Source organism: Podarcis pityusensis (assembly GCF_964106645.2).
Source record: "Podarcis pityusensis genome assembly, chromosome: 17".
NCBI lineage: Eukaryota > Metazoa > Chordata > Lepidosauria > Squamata > Lacertidae > Podarcis > Podarcis pityusensis.
Window position 1 is genome coordinate 35,243,619 of NC_138042.1, and position 27,606 is coordinate 35,271,224.

A 27,606-nucleotide genomic window follows, 5' to 3' on the forward strand; every position below is an offset into this window, starting at 1 on the left:
AACCCGATCATGGTCTTATAGGATCTTTCACAGGAGTCCTTGAACCAGGGGAAAAAAAATCTGTGTCCTTGCACCTCAAGTCTGCAACAAGCAGGAATAAAATACAGTGGTATCTCGGGTTAAGTACTTAATTCGTTCTGGAGGTCCGTACTTAACCTGAAACTGTTCTTAACCTGAAGCACCACTTTAGCTAATGGGGCCTCCCACTGCTGCCACGTCGCCGGAGCACAATTTCTGTTCTCATCCTGAAGCAAAGTTCTTAACCTGAAGCACTATTTCTGGGTTAGCGGAGTCTGTAACCTGAAGCATATGTAACCCGAGGTACCACTGTACTGAAGGGGCCTCCCCCTCGGCCTCATTGTAAAGAAGCAAAACAATGGGTGCACATGGAGACATATGTCATTGGGAGCATCCCTATCACAACTTGTAGCAGGTGCTATAAAACTGAAACTCAGCCAAAAACAGCTTAGTTATTCAGGACTGCACCCCTGATGTTTGTCATTTCTTCAGCATGACTATGATTGTACATTATGTTGATTTAGCTTCCTGTATGATTTATACAGTATCAACAAGAACAAAAATCTATTAAAGATGTACATAAGTCCTTCAAGAATTTGGGGAAATCATTGATGCACAGTGGAAAGAAAGATATACTGACGCTGAAAATCTGTGTTGTGAAATTATAGCAATAGCTTGAACACTTCCGAAATCTATTCCACGACAAGGTGTACTTCTTTTCATACCACCACAGCAAAAAAACTCCTGGATAATGTGCCCAATGTTTCTGTTGCTCTAAGGATCCTTCTCACACTTACGGGGAAACCACACACAGTGGGGAATGAACACAGTTTCTCAAAGCTCAGACTTGTAAAAATATAGGCTCAAGGCGTTGCAAAAGAGCCCAGTTGGCTTGGCAACAATATCAATGGAAGATGCCAACTTGGCCTCCAGGAATCTGAGACAGAATTTGCAAAGGAAAAGGCATGCAAAGTGAGGTTCTGGTGTATTTGAAATCAAAACTTTTAAGAGGCTGAGACAATTCACAGGATCGTTCAAAACGATTTGTGTGCCAAACATATTCTTTTGTATTTGAAAAAAAGCACTGTACTCAAAGACTGTTAGCAATGCGAGTGTGTGGTGTGCAAGCGATTAGTCGAGGGCGCAAATAGCCAGGCACCAGCAGTGCGCATACCCTAGAAAACGTCTGTTTCTACGGAATCTTTTCCAATTCTGGCAAACTGAGGTTGAGAAGAAACCGAAGATGTGAGTGATGGCGACCGTTGTCTGGCCTCCAGGGGGCTTTGTGCTCGTTTATTCCGGGAGAGCCTCGCCCTGATTTTGCCCCTGGGGCATAGAAGCGCTTTATAAACAACAAGCCCTGCCAGCGCATGTGAGAAGAAGGCAGTGTCTCGCCCCAAATATGCCCGCGCCCGCCCTTCCTCCTCCCTCTGCCCCGACGTGACCCTCCCTGCGAAAAATGGAAATGAATCGGGAGGAGCCGAGAGGAGAGTAGCGCGCCAGACCCGGGAGTGCGCGCTCCTCGGCTAGACAAGACCATCCCTCTCCTCTCCCAAACTGAGGGAGGGGGGCGGCCTGTGTGCTCCACCATCTTCGCGTTTGGAGATCTCCAAACAGAGCCATGGAGGACTTCTGGTAAGTCCGAGCAGCCGAGCTGTGGGGCAGGGGATTTGTGCAAACAGGATGGCGGAAGCTGGGGTGGGTGGGTGTTTGTGTGTGTGGATGCCAGCTGCCTCGGTGCCGCTTCTTGGTATAGCGCCGCGTTACCAGGATCCTGCAAGAAAGCGTAAAAATCTGACGCGCGCCAGGCGAAACACTGGGAAGAAGGCAAGACACGTGTTGCTGCTAAACTACGTGAAGACGGCAAGGCACGTGTTGCCATAGGAGCCAACTCCGAGGGGCCGAGGTCACTTCAGCCTCTCCAATCAAATATATGAGCTCCCCCCCCCCGCCCAAGTTGCTGGCCATTGCCTTTCAAATGGTGTGTGTGGCATAGGAGCCAACTCCGAGGGGCCGTGGAGGGTCTTCGCTGCCCCCATAAAAGTTGCTGGGCATTGCCATTCAAAGGCTGAGTGTCCACATCATCCTGTAATCGATTATGCAGGGCGGGGCTTACCTGCCCCCCCCTCCCAATTTTGATTCAATTTGACACCCCTACGTGTCGCCTTCCAAACCCCACCGCGAACCGGTTGCTGTTTAGGCGCGACCCTGCACGTGTTTTACTCAAAAGTAAGCCCCACTAAGGCCAGTCGAGTTTACTCCCAGGAAAAATGTGTAGTGCATCGCTGCCAAACTGGTCTTGGTGGTGCTGGGGTGAAACCCGTGAGAAGGCTCCGGTTACTTGTCTGGATTTAGTTTTTATTCTTGGCTTGTTTTGAATCTCTTTGAAACTTAATCTTTGATGGAAATAACAAAGGATGGGGTGCCACGGAGAGCGTTCACCCTTTTCTCAGAGCCAGGGTGGGTTGGGGGCTAGCCAGGTTTTTTTGCCCCAGTGAAGCCCCCGGAAGGGCACCATTGAGGCTCCCAGCCTTTGTGTGTACCCAAATGCCCGTGGTTTTTTGTTTTGGTTTTTTTGCCAAACTGGGTTTTTGACCCAAGTGGAAATGAGCCTCCGTTCTCCCCTGCTAGCTGTGTTTGCAAATGACATTGCCCTTCCCCAACTGCTTTTCTTTCCCGAACGAAATCTATTTATAGAAACGTGCACACATATATGGGGATGTATGGAAAACATATTTCTCTCTCATGCTCCTTCTGTTTGACACGGGGATATATAGGGAAGAGGTAAGGGAAAGGGAGATCTTTAGGTAAGGAACTTTTGTCATTTGGCCAGAATGGAAACATCTTAACAGCCTAATTCTGTGTAGTTACTTCTGTAATTCCACCAGTCAACGAGTGCTTTCCAAAGGAAAGGACAAGGGGCCCCTGTTCTATACCGCCAATAATTTTCAGTCTGAAGTTGAACACAGAAGAATCAAGAGGAAAGAGAGGCAGAAATAAGCAGGAGAGGAGCATGGAAACTCATGGGGCTAAGATTTTTAGCTCCTTTTTCTCAAACTTAAGGCAAGAGAAATCTGATGCCAATCCGTTTTTGATTCTGTCCAGTGAATGAAAATTACCGTATTTTTCGCTCTATAAGACGCACCAGACCACAAGACGCACCTAGTTTTTGGAGGAGGAAAACAAGAAAAAAAATATTCTGAATCTCAGAAGCCAGAACAGCAAGAGGGATCGCTGCGCAGTGAAAGCAGCAATCCCTCTTGCTGTTCTGGCTTCTGTGATAGCTGCACAGCCTGCATTCGCTCCATAAGAGGCACACATATTTCCCCTTACTTTTTAGGAGGGAAAATGTGAGTCTTATAGAGCAAAAAATACGGTATGTTTTAAAGGTCACACTAGTAGTGGGTTGAGTCCATTATGTTTTGTTCTAAGCTTCTTCTTCTTCTTCTTCTTCTTCTTCTTCTTCTTCTTCTTCGGCAATCACTCGTAGCTGAGTCAGATTGTCTTCCATGAACACGGTCTTCACAGTGAGTCCGTAAGTGACCTTGGAGGCCAATTCTGGATCCACACATCCTTCCACAGTGGGGACATAGGTTTCCGGGCAGGAGTTGATCACAGTGAGGGTTTGCCAAGTGTGCCTTCCTCTTAGCACGTTTCTCCTTTCCATCCTGAGTTTGAGCGTCTTCAAAGCCCATGACGCCTTTGGTAAAGGCTGTTCTCCAATTGGAGCACTCGCAGGCCAGGGTCCCCCAACTGTCAGTGTATATACTACATTTTAAAAGATTTACCTTGAGAAAGTCTTTAAACCTCTTTTGTTGACCACCAGCATGACGCTTTCAATTTTTAAAGTTCGTAATAGAGTAGTTGGGACGCGGGTGGCGCTGTGGGTTAAACCACAGAGCCTAGGACTTGCCTATCAGAAGGTCAGCAGTTCAAATCCCCGCGACGGGGTGAGCTCCCATTGCTCGGTCCCTGCTCCTGCCAGTTCAAAAGGACATCAAAGTGCAAGTAGATAAATAGGTACTGCTCCGGTGGGAAGGTAAATGGCGTTTCCGTGTGTTGCTCTGGTTCGCCCAGAAACTAATTGGCAGTCAGTGGAGTTTGGCCAGGATCGGTGTAATATGCTCAAACCATCTTGCCCTGGTGAGCAACCTGGCCGTCAAATTCTGTACCAGCTGAAGTTTCCGAACCGTCTTCAGAGGCAAGCCTATGTATAACATGTAATGTAACCTAGAGATTACCAGAACATAGACAACAGAAGTTAGGCTATCCCTGTCCAGATAGGGACGCAGCTGGGCCACCAGGCAAAGCTGATGGAAGGAACTGATATCATTGAGGGCACTTGAGTCTCAAGTGACAGCAAAGGATCTACAACAGCCTTTCTCAACCTGTGGGTCCCTGGATGTTGTTGAACTACAACTCCCATCATCTCAGGGATGATGGGAGTTGTAGTCCAACAACATCTGGGACCCACAGGTTGAGAACCGCTGATCTAGAAGTACCGCCAAGCTACAGACCCGCTCCTTCAGAGTGAGTGTAACTCCATCAAGAGCAGGCAAACTCCCATCCATCTAATCTAGGGAATCACTCACTAATCGTGCCACAGTCCTATCTGGATTGTATTAAGTATAGTGGTACCTCGGGTTACATACGCTTCAGGTTACATATGCTTCAGGTTACAGACTCCACTAACCCAGAAATAGTACCTCAGGTTAAGAACTTTGCTGCAGGATGAGAACAGAAATCGTGCGGCGGCAGTGGAAAGCCCCATTAGCTAAAGTGGTACCTCAGGTTAAGAACAGTTTCAGGTTAAGAACGGACCTCCGGAACGAATTAAGTTCTTAACCCGAGGTACCATTGTACAGTCATACCTCGGGATAAATACGCTTCAGGTTGAGCGCTTTCAGGTTGTGCTCCGCAGTGACCCGGAAGTAATGGAGTGCGTTACTTCCAGGTTTCGCTGCTCGTGCATGCTCAGATGGTCAAAACGTCACGCGCATGCGCGGAAGTGGCGAAACACGACCCGCACACTCGCAGATGCGCTGTCGCATCTTATGTTCTGTTCGGGATGCGAACGGAGCTCTGGAATGGATCCCGTTCACATCCTGAGTTGCCACTAGTGGATGGACATAGCAGAGAACTTCAGTGCCTAACAGATTGAGCTTCAGTTTGTTGACTCTCATCTAGTCAAAGTTATTGAGGGAAGACAACGGTCTACCACTGCCATCACTTGCAGAAGAAGAGCTGTGTGTCATCAGCATATTGCTGATGGTTGTTGTTTAGACGTTTAGTTGTGTCCAACTCTTCGTGACCCCATGGACCAGAGCACGCCAGGCACTCCTGTCTTCCGCTGCCTCCCGCAGTCAAACTCATGCTGGTAGCTTCGAGAACACTGTCCATGCTGATAACGCACTCCAAAACCCCACTCAGCAGTTTTATGTAGATGTTATGGGGGTTTTCGACCAGTGTGCCGTGGCACCCTGGGGTGCCTTGAGTGATGGTCAGGGGTGCCGCAGGCAACACTGACCTCTGTCCCTCATCCTTTTCTCCATCCTTTGATGCCCTCTCGCGTCTCTGCCTCTCAAAGGCTTGCGTGGCTGTTTGTTGCAGCAGCCCTGGCCATAAGCTCCCCAGGCAAGTGGTATCTCTGGGGCTGGCCATGGGGTGCTGGTTGCCAGGAGCTGAGGTGACTTTGGAGTAAGCAAGCAAGTGGGTGAGGAAGCCCAGCCAGCCAGCCAGTGTGGTGTAGTGGTTAAGAGCGGTAGACTCGTAATCTGGTGAACCGGGTTCGCGTCTCCGCTCCTCCACATGCAGCTGCTGGGTGACCTTGGGCTAGTCACACTTCTCTGAAGTCTCTCAGCCTCACTCACCTCACAGAGTGTTTGTTGTGGGGGAGGAAGGGAAAGGAGATTGTTAGCCGCTTTGAGACTCCTTTGGGTAGTGATAAAGCGGGATATCAGATCCAAACTCCTCCTCCTCCTCCTCCTCCAGCTCTTGCTGTTGGGAAAGGACAGACAATAGGGAGGCCAGACAACCAGTAAGGCAGATGCTTGCTGTGTGCAAGGCCTGCCTGGGAGTTGAGTGCTCAGTGCTGAAGGGGAGGCTTTCTGCCATGCAAGCCCGGCGGTGCCTGCTGCCGCACCTGCTGCCTCCCAAGGTAAGGTGCTGGACTCATGTTCACCTTTGGCCGGTCTTTGTTGGGCCACTAAGGCTGGTGGGGACATCCTCTCCGCAGGCCCCTGTGGGGCAGTGTGAGGAGGCGCCTCTCTTTGGCATGGGGGGGCGGGGTGGGGCAGCTCAGAGACCAGGGATGGCAGCAGCAGCTGCCCAGAGGACTCCCAAGGAGAGGGGAGAGGAGGCTGAGGGAACACTCCACAAGGGAGGGTGTTTGAAAAAGGGCGAGAGGCAGCCAGCTCTGCTGGCAAGGGGTGACATAACTGGGCTCCTGAGCCCCACAGGGGTGCCACAGAAGGAATGTACTTGGTTAAGGGAGCCGTGGACTCAAAAACATTGAAAACCTCAATTAAGCCTTGAGGAACCCCACACGGAAGGCTCCATGGCGCCAAAAAGTACTCCCCAAGCATCACTTGCTGGATACAGCCATCCAAGTAGTACAGTGGTACCTTGGGTTAAGTACTTAATTCGTTCCGGAGGTCCGTACTTAACCTGAAACTGTTCTTAACCTGAAGCACCACTTTAGCTAATGGGGCCTCCTGCTGCCGCCGCGCCATCGGAGCACAATTTCTGTTCTCATCCTGAAGCAAAGTTCTTAACCTGAAACACTATTTCTGGGTTAGTGGAGTCTGTAACCTGAAGCGCATGTAACCCGAAGCGTATGTAACCTGAGGTACCACTGTACTCAAATCGCCACAAATGTCTAGCTGCCATTTTGGGGCAAGACGGTTCTAAAGTCTTATTTTCCAAAGGATGGACTGATTGTGACTGATTCTCAGTTAAACATCTGGCTAGTTCAGATGACAACCTTGAGCCAAGTTAAGAACCTTGAGAACTTAAAGAAGAAAAGTCATTTTATCGACTAACAGTGCTCCAGACCTATAGGTTTTTTTTTTTAAAGCAAATAGCTTATACGGTGGGTTTTCCTAGACCATCAACAACCTTAGAAAATGAGTGCCAGAGATACAGTCCGTACCTGCAGGAAGGGGCTGGTCTCACAACTGCATTAGATACTGTTGAATGTGAAATGTGGTTTCCAGGTCTTCAGAGGGTTTTTTTTTCCTGAGACAGGTCTGGGAGAAAGCTTTTCTGATTAAACCTGGGGCTCCCATTGGACCGCTGCACCACACAAGACAATCTCAGCCTCAGTGAGCAAAGCCTGTCTTAAACTAATTTACCACTAGCACTCACTCCAGTAAAATTAACCCATCCCTATCACCTGAGTGCAGAATGAGGATCCTACCTCCACATGTGGTGGATTTGCCCTGTTTCTCTAGCTTTGATCATATTTCTAAAATACCGTATTTTTCGCTCTATAGGACGCACTTTTTCCCTTCCAAAAATTAAGGGGAAATATGTGTGCGTCCTATGGAGCGAATGCAGGCTCCTTGGCTTCAGTGATAGCAACGCAAAGCCTCCGAAGCTCAGAGGGAGTGCTCCCTCCGCGCTCCGGAGGCTTTGGGTTGCTTTCGCTGAAGCTGCCTGAAGCCTCCGGGGGCTTCAGGCAGCTATCCGCATGCCTTCGGAGCACAGCGGGAGTTCCCGCCGTGCTCTGAAGGCTTGCGGATAGCCGCCTGAAGCCTGGAGAGCGAGAGCACACCGATCCCACTTACTCTCCAGGCTTCGCTTCGCTGGAGAGGCGCTGCACGGTTTTCCCTCTCTGCGCAGCGCCCCTTCAGCGAAGCGGGAGGAGAAATGGAAGGGGCTCCGTTTCTCCTGCCGCTTCGCTAAAGGGGCGCTGAGCAGAGAGGGGGAGAATTTTTTTTCCTGTTCTCCCCCTCTAAAACAAGGTGCGTCCTATGGTCCGGTGCGTCGTATAGAGCGAAAAATACGGTATGTAACCAGATCATCCTGTAAGCAGCTCCTTTTGCTCTTCCCTGCCCCCAAACTCCTTCTTGGAAATCTCATTAGTTTCCTCTTGGCTGCAGGCAGCAAAAGGTCCTCTGATTTTCTTTTATTGAAAATTGGCACAAGCAAGTTTGACATCTCAGTTTCATGGAAAAATTAACGCACGATACGTGGAAAATACATCTAATAGATTTAGACATGATATGGTTTTCATTCCTAACTTTCATAACTTTTGAGAATTCACAACCTCCCACCACCCACCCTAGATTTTGGAAGGAGCTGTATTAGATAGTTGTTTTTACTTTTGGCTTGATTGTAATGCTCGTCAATTGTTTCCAGTCATGTATTTTAACAATTATGCATTAGAGATCTGAAACTGTGTTTTGTTACGGTTCTCCATTGTGATGCAATTTGCAAAATAGAACAAAAAGTGAGCGATGGTGGGATAAGCTCCCCTGCGTGTTCTTTTAAGAAAATTAGTTGAGAAAACCAGTCTGGTTCCCGCCTCTTATAAACAGTATTTCTAGCTACATAAGAATCTCATACTAATTCAAAATAAAGTCCCTTTGCGCTAAATACGTGCATTGGGTTGCTCCCCAAAGTTGCAAGTTTTTCATTTTATATTGCGTACAATGACAGTAGTGAATGCCTGATTCCAGTTCTGGATTGATAACAGTTCTTGGTGGGTTTTCTTACCGCAACACAGCGCAGTGCCAGTGAGAGATTTCCTCCCATTAACAATAGCAGGAAGAAGAAGGAAAGTCAGTTCTGACTGGGGTCATGCCAGTCGTGTAGACTTCCTCATTTGGCAGACTTCCTCCATCTGCCTCCAGTCGCCTCCTGCTACAGCAGCTACCTGAGAGGAAAAGCCACCACGCAGGACCAAATATCAGCGCTGGTTTCACCCTCCATGTTCCTGAAGTGAGCGCCAAAATAGCCCACTCAGTATGCCTGAGAATCTAGAACAGAGGTTGCGTGTCAAGGTCCGCAAGCCACCCCAAATAAACTCACACTTCACACATCAATTTTTGTTTAAGGGTTTTAGCATGATTTTGGCCACAACTTTGTTTAAATACACACATGTGAGTGGTTGCTTAGGCATTGGTTATGACTATCTGTCCTTGCCCCAGGGACAGAACTGACTTCCGGATTCCAGTGGAAGCCAGTCAGGGAAAACAATATCAGGGAGAAATGAAGTTGGGCATCAGACCCTCACTTCTTACCCACATGCTCCCGGGGGCTTGCACGGCCCAAGCCCGATGTCAGGGACTTGGACGAAAGAATGGCAAGCCCCTGGATTCCTTTAACGGAATTCCCTTGCAGCACCACCATTGGAGGGATCGGCACTTACCCCTCCACCAACCAATTTTAACCAATGCCTAACTGCCAAGCTTACAAGTTGTGACGATTTGCTACGCAGTAGGCAAAAACCAAATGGCACCAGCCAATCAGCCAAATGGACAAAATTCCTACCAGGCCCCTGCCCCAAAAGCAGGCAACCCCATGAGAGGCATAGCAAGGTCAAAGCAAAGAATGCCCCCAATTCAGGGAGGGTGGGCGGGTGATCCGGTGCATGCAGCCCAAGAGGATGCCCAAGGCTACGTGTCCAGTATTTAAAACCTTTGACCCCTCCTTCCAATTGGCAACATCAAAATCTCCCCAGAGACTCGAATTATCCAATCACTGCCTGTGGCCATCCAAACGTATCCGCCCAGCAACAGTGGGGTGGCCTGCTGGCCCCCACCGCAACACGTGCTCTCTGTTAGGGAGAACATGCTTTCCCAAACTTTTTCAGGTCCCCATCTCCTTGGTTCCAAAAACTCACCCCCACTGCCCTGTATCCCATAATAAGCATCATTCAGAACATGACCCATGAAGAAAGAGAGATAAAATTCAAAACAGCAACAATTAAATGCATGTTCATTCAAAATCCCATTAAAACTATCTATCAGTCAACAATGAGACTTCCGGGTTTCGGCACACACACACACACACAAAAAAAAGAGACTTCCAATCTCAGGGTTGTGGGTTCGAGTTCCAGCACCAGGCAAAAGATTCCTGCATTGCAGGGGGTTGGACTGGATGACCCCTGTGGTCCCTTTAAACTCTACAATTCTCTGTTTCTATGAAAACCGATGAACTTGATCTGGTGGTGCCAGCTTTTCAGTCACTTATTGTGCTGGTCCCGAGGGTTAACCGTGCAGCGAGGTCCGAGTCCAGTCCGAGTTCAAGGGTGCGGTATGGAGGCTGTCCATCAAAGCTGAAGCTGGGTCCAAGGCAGGGAGTCGGGTGAGGTCAGGAACTTTGGCAGAGGAGTAGGACAGGGTGCAGGCAGGAACAGGCTACCAACAACGTTGCTCCCGCAACCTGGGACTGGGGCTGGCTGGCTTTTATCTGCCCTGAGGCATAGGGTGGCCCCGGTCCACAGGTGACTCGCCTCTCCTGGCCTGGAGGCAAGCACTCCTCCTGCGGGAACTTAGTTCCCTCAGCCTCTCTGCCCTGAGCCTCTGCAGCTCAGGAGAGGCTGGAGGGTTACCGGACCCAGAGGCAACCTCAGCTTCCCCTGACGGGGCTGAGAGTGGAGCACCTGCAGGCAATGGGTCCTCCATCACCTCAGGAGCCAGAGCAGACTCAGCTGGTGCCTGCATCTGAGGATCCAGCACCGGTGAGGACCCTTCAGGCTCAAGCCCCAGCCCCGGCTCAGCTGGTTCTGGAGGCGGGGACTCCTGTGCAGGCTGGGATTCCTCAGGTTCAGCCTCTGAGTCCGAATCCCAGGCCATCACACTTATGCCTCCAGTACCTCACTGCCCTCCTGCCTCTAAGCACTCCCCACTAGGCAATCCTACTGCCCCCCCAGGGCTCAGTACTTCTCATTTTGGGAACCACTGGCCTAGAAGCATATGAGGCACTGCCAGATCTCTTTGAGGACATCCGTGTTGGTCCCCATAGAGACACTCCGACATGGAATAACAACACTGCTACAATGGAGTTTGTTTTATATATATATTTAATGTAGATATATATAATCCCCAGCCCTGGATTTCAAAGAGTTCTTATTTGATTTCAAACGGGCAGGACGCCAGGAGGATGAACAGCTGAGTCCACTTGTTTTTGCAGTCTGTCCTGTCTGATACAGTATTGACTGAGACACTAAGAGCCGAGAGAGTTCAAATCTGAAAATAAAGGAAGCTAAGCCAGCAGGAAGGTACAAAAAGACACACAGGGCCACAGAGACAACCTTTTCTAAGCTAGTGTTTGCTTGTACACAGTGAGTTGGCATGTGTGGTGATTATTAGTCATCACCACCCAGGGTTAGCAAATAAGGCATAGCATCTAATTTCAGCAAAGCACGTGATGAGATCTCCCATGATATCCTTGTTGATAACATGGTAAAAATGCGGGCTGGTCAATGTTACTGTTAGGTGGCTCAGAAATAAAAAAGCTTTTGTGTGTGGTGCTGTGGTCTAAACCATGGAGCCTCTTGGGCTTGCCGATCAGAAGGTCGGTGGTTTGAACCCCCACAATGGGGTGAGCTTCCATTGCTCTGTCCCAGCTCCTGCCAACCTAGCAGTCTGAAAGCACACCAGTGCAAGTAGATAAATAGGTACCACTGCGGTGGGAAGGTAAAACGGCGTTTCAATGTGCTCTGGTTTCTGTCACGGTGTTCCGTTGTGCCAGAAGTGGTTTAGTCATGCTGGCCACATGACCCGGAAAGCTGTCTGTGGACAAATGCCGGCTCCCTTGGCCTGAAAGAGAGATGAGTGCTACAACCTCATAGTTGCCTTTGACTGGATTTAACCATCCAGGGATCCTTTACCTTTTTACCTTTATTACCTTAGGTGGACCCACAACCCCAATGAGGGAGGCCTTGCCACAAGACTCCGCCTTACAACCTCTGCTTGTTATCATTTTTGCAGGAAGTAGAGGGCAAACTTATCAGATTTGCAGATAACACAGTGGTGCGAGGGACAAGATACGATCAATCAAACACAAAGACACACACACACTTCTGAATTTTTACAAATTAACTTCAAATTAAATAGTTACATTATTTCATATATTGACTTTCCACTCCCACCTCCACTGTTTTTTAATTCGAACTCTTTTCTACTGCATTATATATAAAATTCTCGTCTATTATCAAAATCCCTCTAAGACAATTACTTTATCATTTTTCTTCTACTGCTCCTATCTCAAATCCTGTCTGCGATTTCATTTGTAGTGCTTTCCCAAATGGTCCAAAAAAAAAAAAGGTCTCCGTTCTTCTGTAAAAAGTTAATCATTTTGATCTCTTAACATTGCTGTCAACTTTGCATAGTCCATAACTTTTAAAAGCCATTCCTCCTTCGTAGGAATCGTCTCTTCTTTCCACTTCTGTGCATATAGAGTTCTAGAATCAGCATTACCTTGAAAAGCTGGGGTACTAGGCCAAAATAGAACAAGGTGGGATTCAACACAGAGGAAAGCAAAGTCTTGGATTTTGACACACACACACACACACACACACACACACACACACACACTCAGAAGCACAAGCATAAGTCTAAGATGGGGAAAATAGGGCTTGGCAGCAGCAGATATGAAATGGTGAATTAGTGGATCACAAGCTGAACATGAGCCAACAGTGTGCTAACAATGCTAACGCAGCCTTTGGCTGCTTGTCAAGCTACATATGTACTACGGCCCCTGGGAGGCACATTTTAAGGACGACATTGATCAATGTCTAGAGGAGATGTCAGGCTTTCGGAAAGGGGATCCCTCCCTCGGTGGCAGTAATTAAGCAGATCAAACGAAAGGAGCATTCATACCAGTTAGTTTCTTTAATAATCACAGCGAGAGACAAAAGAAGAAGAAGAGAAGAGTTTGGATTTGATATCCCGCTTTATCACTACCCAAAGGAGTCTCAAAGCGGCTAACATTCTCCTTTCCCTTCCTCCCCCACAACAAACACTCTGTGAGGTGAGTGGGGCTGAGAGACTTCAGAGAAGTGTGACTGGCCCAAGGTCACCCAGCAGCTGCATGTGGAGGAGCGGAGACGCAAACCCGGTTCACCAGATTATGAGTCCACTGATCTTAACCACTACACCACACTGGCTCCTAACGAATGCATATCTCTTTAGAAATGGCGTTGCTCCCAGTAAAGGCTCACTCCCTCCGTCCCCATTTATCTACGTCACTCCTACGTCGGGTAATCCAAACTTATTTCTGCTGAGCTCTCTGTTCTATCACTCTCAAAGCCTGTCTCGTCTTAGGCGAAGGGGGGTAAGGAACACTGTACAAGGACACTGAATCTGCCAGCTGTCTCTCTCTCCTGGGGTTTCCTCTTCTAGCTGTTCCTCTCCCAGTATTTCTCAGCTTTTCCTCTCTGGACTATGCCCCTCTGCAAACCACTGTTCTAAGTCAATACTGGCCTCCTGCCCTTGGGAAGGTTCAGGAGAAGGGGCGGCAGCAGCTCCCATCATTCCTCCTCAGTCCAGCCCCTGAGAGGAGAGGAACCAGAATGGCGAGGTGTATGAAAACATTGGGAGAACGTTCCTTACAGTGAAGCAGACTGCCTGGGGAGGTGATGAGCTCTTCACTAGAGTTTTAAAGGCAGAGGCTGGGTCACTGTTTGTCAGAGATACCGTCATCGCAGACCCATCGTGGATCCTACATTAACGAAGGGGTTGCAATAGATGATCTCCAAGATCCCTTCCAACACTATGATTCTATGAGATGAGGAGAAGCAGCTCATCTTGGTAGAATTCATCAGGTGGGGAATGGAGAAGCATAAGTTGCATCAGCTTCAACCAGTTCACACATTACAGCATTTTTAGGCAGCATTTGCAAGTGGCCAGATGTAAAGGAGAATAAGGCTATTGTATGCACAGGTGGATGGACAGGTAGGAAAGTAATAATTTATTTGTGTAGCTATATATACCTGCGTCAAACAGAAAGCAAAAAGGACCATTCAGAACTTTTTTTAATTACTTTTTTATTCAAAATTAAAAGAAAACATATTATCCAGAAACATATCATCCTTATTTTCCCCCTTTTCCCCTCCCTCCCCCCCAGAACCCCCCACCCCCGACTTCCCTCAGTTCCAGTCTTTGATTTCTCTAAAAATGCTGTTTTCTGCATGTTACACAGTTGTATAGATCCTCAAACTATTTAAGTAATAATTATCAATAAAAAGTTTGTGAATGTTTATTCAAAACCAGCCAAGGAGTCCAGTTCGCTTTGTTGTGTCTTCAAATACTTTGTAAAGGGTTCCCATTCATCTTTAAAGTCATAGTTATCCTTGTCCCGTAGCTTGTATGTCAGTTTTGCCAGTTCTGCATAGACCATTCAGAACTGAGCCACAAATTTAGCTCTTGACTTCTTGGCAGTGCATCTTTTTCATTATCAAACAGCAGGAAGCATACAAACTCACCAGGTATAACAGATTTTGTCTTGCAACTAAAGTTGGGACAAATGTTTTTCGTGGGGATCTTTATAAAATGGACATTGACTAATATAATGGTCAATATCATCTGTGACAGTTTTGCAAAATATGTAAAGACAAGACACCGTTCCACGGGTAATTTCTTATAATGGCCATCTGAAAAGGCAGAGAGCATGACATTAAGTCTTAATTCTGCAAAAGGGTTTCTACATGGAGCTGAGGTTGTTAGATCCAGATATGAGACACAGGGAATTTCAGCAGCTGTTGTTTCATGTCACTGTGACATGACAAGTCTGTGCATACTGGCATGTTGTCTACGTGTCTATGAAAAGCACACAAGCCCTGCCCTCACTTGCATATAACTTCATTTATGTCCTAGCTGAATTCTCAACATTTATCATGGTCTGGAAGATGTCAGGAGCAGGCATTTCCTGGGTCATGGCACGGGAGTCCAGGTTGGGTGCTTATGAGTCCATCTTGTAGGATGAAGAGCAGTTGCGGGCTCTCAACCCCATAGGGAGGAGCAGCAGAGATACCATCTACCACCAGGCCTGAAGATCTTGACTATGACAAGCAGGAACCAGGAATTTCTTTCCCCTAATGGCTCCCTGCTGCCAGAGCACCATTAGCAGGCCATGTGACTTTGCCTTTTCAAGAAAACTGCATACCCTCCATCATTCTCCTGAAGAAAATTGGGATGTGAGTCTTTTGGTGCTGTGCTCACGTGGGAGTCAGCCGACACATGCAAGAGTGCTGAAAAACACACACTTCTTCTTTGGCGATCACTCGTAGCCAAATAAAATTGTCTTCCAAGAACATAGTTTTAACGGTGAGTCTGTAAGTGACCGTGGAGGCCAATTCTGGATCCATATGTCCTTCCACAGTGGGGACGTAGGTTTCTGGGTGGGAGTTGATTATGGTGTGGCTTTGCCAAACGTGCCTTCCTCTTAGCATGTTTCTCCCTTTCTTCCTGAGTTTGAGCATCTTCAAAGCCCATGACACCTTTGGTAAAGGCTGTTCTCCAATTGGAGTGCTCGCAGGCCTGTGTTTCCCAGTTGTCGGTGTTTATACTAGATTTTTTTAGATTTGCCTTGAGAGAGTCTTTAAACCTCTTTTGTTGACCACCAGCATGACGCTTTCCATTTTTAAAGTTCGGAATAGAATAGTTGCTTTGGAAGACGATAATCAGGCATCTGAGCAACATGACCAGTCCAACGAAGTAGATGTTGAAGAATCATGGCTTTGACACTGGAGAAACATATTGGAGGAACACACACCTGAGCAGGGGCCTGGAGGAGCAGTTCCCTCTTTGCCACCACTCAATGATCCTGCTCCTGATCAATGAATCAGTTGGGAAAATCACCCCCTTGCAGCCAATTGAGAAACAGCTGAGCTATGGCAAAGAGAGCTCAGCAGTGCCTTTGGGAATGGTTGCTTCAGGGTGCTCCAGGGTCACTGAGGTGGTGGCTCCTGATTAAGCCAGCTTCCCTGACCCTCGTTTTTGCTAATGGGAAAGGCAAGGGAAGTCTTTTAAGTTGCTCCAGGGATCTTTGGAAGGAGGCGTAGGTGGAAGGTCTCACAACCCGCTTCTGATGATTCCCGAGTGCTGCAATGTACACTGAGCACTCTGGAAGGCAAGCGGCAATCTCTGTCCAGCACTTCCTCACTTGTTTGCCTAATGGAGTGGTGGAGGGTGTGTTGCAGTTGTGTGTCTGAAGGGCTGATTTGACACAGCTGGGTGGGCCTGAGCCAGCCTAAGGGCTGCCAGTTCCCCACCTCTGCTCCAGAGAAGGAATTCCCAACACATGTGCCAACGCTAGCATGCTTGTTGTTGTTTAGTCATTTAGTTGTGTCCTACTCTTCATGATCCCATGGACCAGAGCACGCCAGACACTTCTGTCTTCCACTGCCTCCCGCAGTTCGGTCAGACTCATGTTTGTAGCTTCGAGAACACTGTCCAACCATCTCGTCCTCTGTCGTCCCCTTCTCCTTGTGCCCTCCATCTTTCCCAACATCAGGGTCTTTTCCAGGGAGTCTTCTCTTCTCATGAGGTGGCCAAAGTACTGGAGTCTCAGCTTCAGGATCTGTCCTTCCAGTGAGCACTCAAGGCTGATTTCCTTAAGAATGGAGAGGTTTGATCCATGGGACTCTCAAGAGTCTCCTCCATCACCACAATTCAAAAGCATCAATTCTTCGGCGATCAGCCTTCTTTATGGTCCAGCTCTCACTTCCATACAAGGGAACTAAGTGTCTGCTGTGGGAAACAAATGCAGAAGAGACTGCCCACTGCTTTGCTTTCACCTCTGTTGTGATCAGAATATTCTGACTCATCTTTGTGTGGTTTAAACATGTCGCTTCTGTCCTCATGCAGAGAAGCACTAGAATTCCCTATCCCTCAGAGGATGGTTCCCTCCATATATATTTTTGAGCTGATATGGGCATATCTAGAACAGTGACACATGTAGGAGCATAGTGGGGCAGGGGGTGGTACTCTGAAGGTGAGAAATTTTTATTCATATACATCCCCAAAATTAAATGCTTTTGCTTATAAGCATTGGCATGCTTCCAGTTTTATTTTATTTTTTATTATGTTTAAAAAACGTATCTTGGCTATCAAACTTTGGGGCATATGGCTGTAGACATTGCCAGCATATAGAAGACCAGAGTTTTGCAAGCAGGCTTAAGATGCTGAACTCTGTATATCATCTAACATATCTGCTATTTACCATTGTGTTTCTTGTACAGGAGAACAGGTTTCCTAAATGATTCTTCTGAAGATATGGACAACTCAAATTCCTCTTGTGAGGATTCAGTAGAAACGGAGGAATTTATACATTTGTCTCTTCCTCCAGCAGTAAGTAGGCCAATTATCGTACTTTCTTGAGTTATGACTGATGAAATACAGAGCTACTCTCCTTCCTCAGATACTGAGGCTGACATTAGATAGGAAGGAGAGTGGCTGTGTATAATACTGAAAAATGCACAAAATGGAATACTGAGCTCATATATTACTCTTGGGTTCTGCACTGGACACTAACAGGCACACGCAGACATAATTACCGGTACTTTGGCATTGATACCCTTGCTTACTTTGGGGAATTTGGCAGAGGCTGATCTTAAGTGCGCTTGCTGCAGAGAGCCAGAACTAAAAACATAGGGAGAGCTCTGCAGTATAAAGAGCTTACAACCCACCTACTCTCAGCTCCTGGAAGCATCATAGTGCAGGGGCCTGTCAGGAGTGAACATGAACCACTGGTACCAAATTGGATGGGAAACAGCCTTACTAGAAAAGCTAACTGTCAGGGAACTGCCATCGGCTCAGGAGGGAGAGGGGAAAAGCCGGATGGATTACAGAGAGCCCCCAAAGATCGTGGGAAGCAGCACCTCCTCAGCGGAGGAGAGTAACCACGCCTCCAGTGGAGAGGAGCTTCAGGGCTCGGAGGAGGCGAGGCGGTGCCAGGACACCTTGCCTGAGCAAAGCGGGGAGGAGAGGGGTCCTCCATTACCCACGCCCTCCTTGCGCAGTAAGCTTTCGCGCCGAGAGGGGAGGCGCAGACTGGGCGTCAAGAAACTACTTTGCTGGGGAAGGTTTAAGGACCGCCCACTCACGGTTTCTGCCAGTGAATGAGCCAGCCACGGGAGAGTGGCGCTCTGGACAGATAAAGTTTATTTTGGCATCAAAAGCAAGGCTTCGCAGCCGAGCAGGGGGGCATTTGCCTGCTTGCTCTCGAGCAACCCCTTGGAACCGTAACACTAACTAACAAACTGAAAGCAACACGGGGACAAATACTGTATTGGCCTGAATATAAGCCGCACCAGAATATAAGACGCACCTTTAAAATTCAAGGGGGGGGGGAGAGAGAGAGAGAAAAGTCAATACCCGAATATAAGCCGCTCCCTTAAAATTCTGCAGGCACTCACATCCGTTCTATTTTATCGTATGCCTGTTTCAGCAGCGATATCGTAAAAGCCCATTTTTGTAAGGTTGCGAATTTAAGCCGCACTTTAATTTGGGGGGGGGAAATGAGGCTTATATTCAGGCCAATACTGTAAAAGAGGACGCCTTCACCCCAGTGTGGCTCCCTTTTATTACACACACAGCCCAACAAGACAACAACAAGAACCCACCGGCAGCGTACGAATCAATATGGTTAACTTGACCTAACAGTCACACACTTCCAAGACATGGATGGTAAAATTCATCAGGAACATCCTGACTTGGTTTAATTAACTGACAGGTTAACTGAGCTGATAGGTTGAGCGTCCATCGTTAGGGATAATAACTCAATTATAATTCTTTATTAGTTTCTCAAAGATCAAAGGATGCCTTCACTCCCTCATGACTGTTCTTCTGTATCGGCAGGTCTTCATCATTATAGTGCTGTCCTGTCTTGAAAAAAGAATAAAAAGATGTTGTATAGATGAAAAAATTCCTCTACATGGACACTGTGGGATTATGGCGTAAGTTGAAGAATAACTTTCCTCCTGTGGCTACAAGTGTCTTCTAAAAAGACAAATACGCCAGTACAACAAATGCCATTCCTTCATGAAAGCAGGTCGCCTTTCTGAATCTGTCTTGCAGGAGGCATAAATTCAAGTATTTACATCTGGGATAAAAAAAGAGGATAAGTTACTGTCCTTGCACCGAAACAGAGCAGTCTCCTCTTGTATCGGGCAAGGAAGATCTTCCATGTTGGCACTAGATGGAGCTTTTCATAGGTCACAACCACAACATACATTTAAAGCTCTCTCCAAGTCAGGCAATACTTTTATGTATTAGGACCAACCAAACTGTCACAAAATGGTGAACTGAACAGTCACTGTTGTTATTTTTCTCTAAGCTGAAGTTGATGGGTGTTTGATTTCACACCTAAGTTTTATGACTCTTTGAAAGCAGCACATAAGGTTTCAGCTCTGTAATGGCTTCCCAGTTGCTTCCCAGAATCCTAAGAATTATTTCTTCTCTTCTTCTTTCCATACCTCACAGACCCTTTGATATCCTTACCTTCAGCAACCGATGGTCACTTGGATTTGCATTTGGAATTATTGCTGATAAAGTGATGTACCTGTTTACCTCAGACCACTTCATTTCATTATTTCCGAGGTGGGCTAAAGGTAAAACACGTGGGAAAGAAGCAACAGGGAGGCCTGGGGACGGAACAATACCGTGAGCCTCTGACGTTTTTCAGTTTATCCATACTAATCTGCTCATTGCCCTGATACTAGCCAGAACCTGAGCTTTTGGGCTCATCTGTGAGTTCAATTTTGTATTCAGGATTCCGATCTCAGCCTTGCGTTTGTTAACATAAGTGGAATGAAGAGGGAAGATTGGCAGATGAGGTGAGGTGAGGTGTTTTTAACCTCTCTTGCATATGCCAAATTCTTCTTGCTGACTTCTTCCTTCCACCAAGATCATTTTTCTTTCATGCTGATCTCTCTTCCAGGTTTAGAGTTGTTGATTGGGACTAGGGATCTTAAAAAATACTGTATTTTTTGCTCTATAAGACTCACTTTTTCCCTCCTGAAAAGTAAGGGGAAATGTGTGTGCGTCTTATGGAGCAAATGCAGGCTGCACAGCTATCCCAGAAGCCAGAACAGCAAGAGGCTGCACAGCGATCCCACTTGCTGTTCTGGCTTCTGAGATTCAGAATATTTTTTTTCTTGTTTTCCTCCGCCAAAAACTAGGTGCGTCTTATGGTCTGGTGCGTCTTATAGAGCGAAAAATACGGTAAGTGGGGGTGGAATTGGCTGTGTGGAAGAGTTAAGCACTCTCTCCCCTACCTGCTGATTTCCTTCTGCAAATGCTGCCTCAGCTCAGCTCCACTGACAATTCAAGTGGAATGTAGGGACTGGGAATGCTATATTTCCCTTATATTTCACTGTCTTCATATTTCCGGCATCTCAAGGCCAAGTCTGACTCCTAAGACACAGTAAATGCATCCCATTCACAGCCATCCTAAATATTCCTCCAACCTAGCAACTGTGAGAATACATCCTTGAAAGTGGTCCAGCTTTTATCAGTGCTTAGGGTACCCCCCCAAGTGACCGAGAGTAGCTCTGAGAAATGCTAGATCTCCATTTGGAGTAACTATGGTTTCTAAAACGACCCTATCTTTCTGCAGTTTTTGTGGTTCTAATCCATGCCGTCGAAGTGGGCATCTCTATGTACCCCTTCTTTGCCTGCCTTTCAACAAGTTACGCGATTACCGGAGCTATACTGGGATTCCTTTACACTGCAGCTTGGTGAGCAGAGCCTTATATCAGATATACTTGTCTGAGCGCTATTGCTGGGGATGTTGGGTGAGAGACAACTTGCCATTAGAGAACCTCGTGAAGGGCATTTGTGGAAGCCTGCGATGAACATTGCTACAGAGCAAGTAGATTTTTTTATAAAAAAAATAACTTTATTCAAAATTAAAACAAAACATATTATCCAAAAACATATCATCCTTGTTTTCCCCCCATTTTTCCTCCCCCCCCCCACAAAACCCACCCGTCCCCACTCCCTGACTTCCCTCAGTTCCAGTCTTTGATTTCTCTAAAAATGCTGTTTTCTGCATGTTACCCAGTTGTATAGATCCTCAAACTATTTAGCTGATTATTATCAATAAAAAGTTTGTGAATGTTTATTCAAAACCAGCCAAGGAGTCCAGTTCACTTTGTTGCGTCTTCAAATACTTTGTAAAGGATTCCCATTCATCTTTAAAGTCACAGTTATCCTTGCCCCGTAGCTTGTATGTCAGTTTTGCCAGTTCTGTATAGTCCATCAATTTTTCTTGCCATGATTCTTTAGTTGGGGTTTCTTCAGTCTTCCATCCTTGTGCTATTAGAACTCTTGCGGCTGTTGTCGCGTACATGAAGATGTTTTTCAGCTTTTTTGGCAGATCTTTCCCTACAATCCCTAATAAAAATGCTTCAGGTTTTTTAACAAATGTTAAATGGAACATTTTCTTCAATTCATTGTACAGTGGTGCCTCGCAAGACGAAATTAATCCGTTCCGCGAGTCTCTTCGTCTTGCGGTTTTTTTGTCTTGCGAAGCACGGCTATTAGCGGCTTAGCGGCTTAGGGGCTATTAACGGCTTAGCGGCTTAGCGGCTTAGCGGCTATTAACGGCTTAGCGGCTTTAAGAAAAAGGAAACAAACTCGCAAGAACTCGCAATATGTTTCGTCTTGCGAAGCAAGCCCATAGGGAAATTCGTCTTGCGGAACGACTCAAAAAACGGAAAAGTCTTTCGTCTAGTGAGTTTTTCGTCTTGCGAGGCATTCGTCTTGCGGGGCACCACTGTATATCATTTACCAAAATTTTTTAATTACCTTACAATCCCACCACATATGATAAAATGTCCCCTCCTTTTCCTTACACTTCCAACATATATTTGAACTAGTTTTGTACATTTCCCCTAACTGCACTGGTGTTGTGTACCATCTGTACATCATCTTCATGTAATTCTCCTTCAATTAGGAACAATCTGTAAATTTTAAGTCAGTTTTCCATAATTTTTCCCAATCTTCCATCATAATATTGTGACCTACATCTTGTGCCCATTTAATCATAAGAGAGCAAATAGATTTAAATGATCCAGGGTTCCTAATATTGTCTAGATCAGGGATAGCCATCATGGTGCACTCTAGACATCGTTGGACTCAGCTCCCATCAGCTGCATCCACCATGGCTCAATGGTCAGGAATGGTAGGGTAAACAAAGCTCATCTTGCAACCAACTTGTTCAGCTGGTTATAGAATCATAGGAATATAAAACTGTAGAGTTGGAAGGGACCATGTGGTCATCTAGTCCAACCCCCTTGCAATGCAGGAATCTTTTGCCCAACGTGGGGCTTGCACCCACAACCCTGAGATTAAGAGTCTCATGCTCTGCCACCTGCTTACAACTTTACTTTTTGTATGTTAATTTTGTCAGTAACGCTGCCTCCCCCCCTCAACCAGTCTGTTCTGGCTGGGGAGTTTTACTCAGTCCCTAATTTTGTGACTTTCGCGTTGCTGGTGAAGACCTTCCTTGTAAAACATAGACAGCATACCGTATTTTTTGCTCTATAAGATGCACTTTTCCCCCTTCAAAAATTAAGGGGAAATGTGTGTGCATCTTATGGAGCAAATTTAGGCTCCTTGGCTTCAGCGATAGGAATGCGAAGCCTCTGAAGCGCAGAGGGAGAGCTCCCCCTGCGCTCCGGAGGCTTCGCGTTGCTTTCGCTGAAGCCGCCTGAAGCCCCTGGAGCGCAGGGAACTCCCACTGCGCTCTGGGGGCTTCAGGAAGCTATCCACACGCCTTCAGAGCACAGCAGGAGTTCCCGCTGCGCTCCGAAGGCTTGCGGATAGCCGCCTGGAGAGTGAGAGGGGTCGGTGCACACCCATCCCACTTACTCTCCAGGCTTCGCTTCGCTGGAGAGGCGCTGCACAGTTTTCCCTCTCTGCGCAGCGCTCCTTCAGTGAAGCGGGAGGAGAAATGGAAGGGGCTCCGTTTCTTCTGCCTCTTCGCTAAAGGGGCGCTGAGCAGAGGGGGGAGAATCCCCCCCCTGTTTTCCCCCTTCTATGGTCCGGTGCGTCCTATAGAGCAAAAAATACGGTACTTTCTGTATTCTGGATTCATGCGAATCCAATATGAGGACTGTGGTAGATGGGAGTTTGCCTCAGAAGTTTGGCTGAACAAACAGTACATATATTTTGACTACAGACAGCATCTTAGGATCCCTGTAACTCCAGTGTTGTTTTTTTTAAAGGATGTTCATCTCGGTGGTAGACTATTTCTTGTGCCCTGACAACAACGTAAGTGCTCATCTCTCTTATCTGTCTACCTGCTGGGGCCAGAGCCTGAATGGGGGATCCTCCTCTGCAGTGGCCAGCATGACGCTGTGGAGCTTCCATCCCAAAATTAGCATCGCTGAAGTGTTGGTGCTGACCTTTAAAGCCCAGTATACCTGAAGGAGCATCTCCACCCCCATTGTTCAGACTGAGGTCCAGCTCCAAGGGCCTTCTGGCGGTTCCCTCACTGTGAGAAGTGACGCTCCAGGGAACCAGGCAGAGGGCCTTCTCGGTAGTGGCATCCTACCATCAGATGTTAAGGAAATAAACAACTGTCTGACTTTTAGAAGACATCCGAAGGCAGCTATGTTTAGGGAAGTTTTTAATGTTTGAGATTTTATTATTTTTTATATTTTGCTGGAAGCTGCCCAGAGTGGCTGGGGAAACCCAGCCAGATGGGCAGAGTATAAATAAATTACCGTATTTTTCGCTCTATAAGACACACTTTTCCCCTCCTAAAAAGTAAGGGGAAATGTGTGTGAGTCTTATGGAGTGAATGCAGGCTTCAGCGAAAGCAACACGAAGCCTCCGGAGCACAGGGGGTGCTCTCTCTGCGCTCCGGAGACTTCGCGTTGCTTTCGCTGAAGCCAGAAGAGCAAGAGGAGTCGGTTCGCACTGACCCCTCTTGCTCTCCTGGCTTCGCTTTGCTGGAGAGGCGTTGCGCAGCTTTCCCTCTCTGTGCAGCGCCCCTACGGCGAAGTGGGAGGAGAAATGGAAGGGGCTCCGTTTCTCCTGCCGCTTTACTGAAGGGGCGCTGTGCAGAGAGGGAGAGAATTTCTTTTTCTTCTTCTCCCCCTCTAAAACAACGTGCGTCCTATGGTTGGGTGTGTCTTATAGAGCGAAAAATATGGTATTATTATTATTATTATTATTATTATTATTATTATTACTGCCTGGATGGGGATTGGTCAGGACAAGACAGCAGTGAGGCTGGGGCTGCACAGGTGTACCAGTAGAGTCAAAACAGTTGTCCTGCTGGGGCAGCTGTAGAGCCCTCACCTTGCTACTCCCTCACCCAGATCAGCTTAGTGACACTGCTGTATGGTGAGGGCATCTCTGCCCTAGCACACAGGCTGCCACAGAGCCACCTGCGATCTGTGTACATGGCCTTTCGGCCTACAGAGGAAAGCTGTGGTAGAAATCTAAGGCCTGTGAAAGGACCACCACTGTGTGTGAGAGGACAAGCTCCATGGATGATTCCTTCAGTCCAGGAATTAGATGCCTCCAAAACTTTTGGGAAGGAAGAAGAATGGAGACACGATTCAGGTCCTCAGAACCATGGACAGGGCACAAGAAAGCAGGGCCAAAACTAGAGGGCTTTCAACAGAGGACACTCTGCCCTGAAGTCACCGAGAAGGAATGGAAATGCTTATGGCCCTCAGAGTTTCCTCATGTTTCTCTGGAGCTACCAGGGAGCTTTTGCATCCAAGCCATGTGGCTTTGCTGCTGAACTGCAGCCCTGCCTGAAAAGAATTCAGAAATCAAGGCCCATGTCTGCCCTCTTGGCAGTAGATGAAGCACAAAATCCAGTAAGCCTGGGACCGTTGATTCCTAGACTGAAGATACTTGACAAAAGACTTAGCTGTTGGTTTAGAAAGGATAAAGGTAAAGGGACCCCTGACCATTAGGTTCAGTCATGACTGACTCTGGGGTTGCGGCACTCATCTCGTTTTATTGGCCGAGGGAGCTGGCGTACAGCTTCCAGGTCATGTGGCCAGCATGACTAAGCCGCTTCTGGCGAACCAGAGCAGCGCACGGAAATGCTGTTTACCTTCCCACTGAAGTGGTACCTATTTATCAACTTGCACTTTGACGTGCTTTCAAACTGCTAGGTTGGCAGGAGCAGGGACCGAGCAACGGGAGCTCACTCCATCACGGGGATTTGAACCGCCGACCTTCTGATCGGCAAGTCCTAGGCTCTGTGGTTTAACCCACAGCGCCACCCACGTCCCTTTTTTATATAGGATACATGGCTGTGAAATAGGCAGAAGGGGGCATGGTTTAATTTGGGACTGGCTCACTGTACAAGACCTACAAGGGGCATCTACAATGAAATGTTGCAGTGTGTTCTGCTTGTCAGGGTTCCAGCCCTGCTTTCTTCTAGTAAACGCCATTCCATTTCTGCTCCGCCTGACCTCATGGCTACTGAAAATACTCAGTTCGTATTGGGTCTGGTGGGTTGCCCCCTTAAAACATCCTCCATAGCAACTTACACTTCTGCAAGCATTGTGGCTTTCCAGTGCACCCTCCTATCTCCTCCTTCTTTCTCCCTAATACCATTTTGGCAATAATAATAATAATAATAATAATTTATTTGTACCCCGCCCATCTGGCGGGGTTTCCCCAGCCACTCTGGGCAGCTTCCAACAACGACCAAAAATACACTAAAATGTCACACATTAAAAACTACCCTGAACAGGGCTGCCTTCAGATGTCTTCTGAATGTTAGGTAGTTGTTTATCTCTTTGACGTCTGATGGGAGGGTGTTCCACAGGGCAGGTGCCACTACCGAGAAGGCCCTCTGCCTGGTTCCCTGTAACTTGGCTTCTTGCAGCGAGGGAACCGTCAGAAGGCCCTCGGCGCTGGACCTCAGTGTCCGGGCAGAACGATGGAGGTGGAGACCCTTCTTCAGGTATACTGGACCAAAGCCGTTTAGGGTTTTAAAGGTCAGCACCAACACTTTGAATTGTGCTCAGAAACGTACTCGGTTGTGCTCGGAATTGGTTGATGCCGTGAGCAGGAGATAGTTAGCGGTGTTAGTGCGTGTGATGTGTGGCTGTGTCAAGGGTGAATGCTGATTGGATGCTGTCGGCGAGCGTTGAGACTATTGGTTGCTTCTGAGTCACGTGCGATAGGAAGCGTATGTCATGCAGTCCCCCCTAAAAGCTAAACAATTATTGGCACCCCCCTGAAAAAGGTCAACTACTCTGGGCAACCTCCCCTCATTATCTTTCAGTATATTTATTTGTATGTGCGCATGCAGACAATCATTATTATCCCACTTTAAGTTTCCGCGTTGCGGTTTGAATCACTGCGAGGGAGTGAGCTCCCATTGTTTGGTCCCTGCTCCTGCCAACCTAGCAGTTTAAAAGCACAAAGTGCAAGTAGATAAATAGGTACCGCTCCGGCGGGAAGGTAAACAGTATTTCCGTGTGCTGCTCTGGTTCGCCAGAAGCGGCTTAGTCATGCTGGCCATGGAAGCTGTCTGTGGACAAACGTCGTCTCCCTCAGCCAATAAAGCGACACACACACACACACACACACACACACACACACACAGGCTCCAGTATTTAGGAAGTCAACCCAAATGGCAGAGTGTGTTGATCTTAGTTATGATCTTGATTCTGCCCTTCAGGACAAGACAGGCTTAATAACTTAAGCTGAGCTTTCAGGGTATATGACAGGTGGTGTAATATTTGCCTTTGGTAATTCTGCTTTTTTTTTTTTTTGCCTAGTTTTTGGGTGAATATGACAACCTCATAAAGGGCTGGCCTTCCTTGCTGTGCTATCTTTTCCTTCTAGGCCAATTTGTTCGCATTTTTGTGAAAGCCATAATAGTCCGTTGTCGGCGTGACTCCGTAAATGTGAGTATTTTGTGATAGTCACATTTTCCTATTGTAATTATTTTGAAAACAAAAACATTTCTCCTGCCTTCTGAATTCTGTACATTGCTGAAAATGGCAGTTAACTGTGCCATGAAATAAGTACAGCTCTATCAATGCTTTACATTTGTCATTTGCTTATTTTGACCATTCTCTGTTTAAATTCAGCATTATTAGTACAATGGTAACTCGGGTTACATGACCCGGAAGCTGTACGCTGGCTCCCTCGGCCGATAAAGCGAGATGAGCGCCGCAACCCCAGAGTCGGTTATGACTGGACCTAATGGTCAGGGGTCCCTTTACCTTTACCTAACTCAGGTTACAGATGCTTCAGGTTACAGACGCTTTGGGTTACAAACTCCGTTAAGCAGGAAGTGGTTGCTCCAGGTTAAGAACTGTGTCCCAGGATAAGAACGGAAATCACGTGCTAGCGGCAGCAGGAGGCCCCATTAGCGAAAGCACGCCTCAGGTTAAGAACAGTTTCAGGTTAAGAACGGACCTCTGGAACGAATTAAGTTCTTAACCCAAGGTACTACTGTATTATTATTGACATTTGTTAGTAGTTTTTTTTGTCTATTTTACAAAGAAGGCCTCAAAAGTGACTTAACAAGATAGAACACAACAGCTAAAAAAACAACACTAAACAAGAAAACTAAAACAATGTATAATATAAAATACCAAAAATGCTCATTCAATAACATCATAATAATACAGCCGTACCT

The 27,606-nt window shown here is 47.2% G+C and overlaps 1 protein-coding gene across 3 annotated transcripts in view; it reads left to right on the forward strand.

Annotated features, from left to right (window-relative positions):
* Positions 1 to 1,357: 1,357 nt before the first annotated feature.
* The window catches only part of LOC308466172 (stimulated by retinoic acid gene 6 protein-like), a 53,208-nt gene continuing 26,959 nt past the window's right edge, over positions 1,358 to 27,606 (forward strand). The window contains exons 1-7 of one of the 3 annotated variants that reach the window (XM_080986840.1): positions 1,358 to 1,653; positions 17,210 to 17,318; positions 18,828 to 18,925; positions 19,452 to 19,579; positions 20,587 to 20,707; positions 23,201 to 23,246; positions 26,738 to 26,866. In XM_080986840.1, coding sequence (XP_080842966.1) covers positions 1,640 to 1,653; positions 17,210 to 17,318; positions 18,828 to 18,925; positions 19,452 to 19,579; positions 20,587 to 20,707; positions 23,201 to 23,246; positions 26,738 to 26,866 — 645 coding nt within the window. In that variant the 5' untranslated portion in view covers positions 1,358 to 1,639. The remainder of the gene's footprint in view (positions 1,654 to 17,209; positions 17,319 to 18,827; positions 18,926 to 19,451; positions 19,580 to 20,586; positions 20,708 to 23,200; positions 23,247 to 26,737; positions 26,867 to 27,606) is intronic. The other 2 variants (XM_080986838.1, XM_080986839.1) reach the window with 2 other exon arrangements.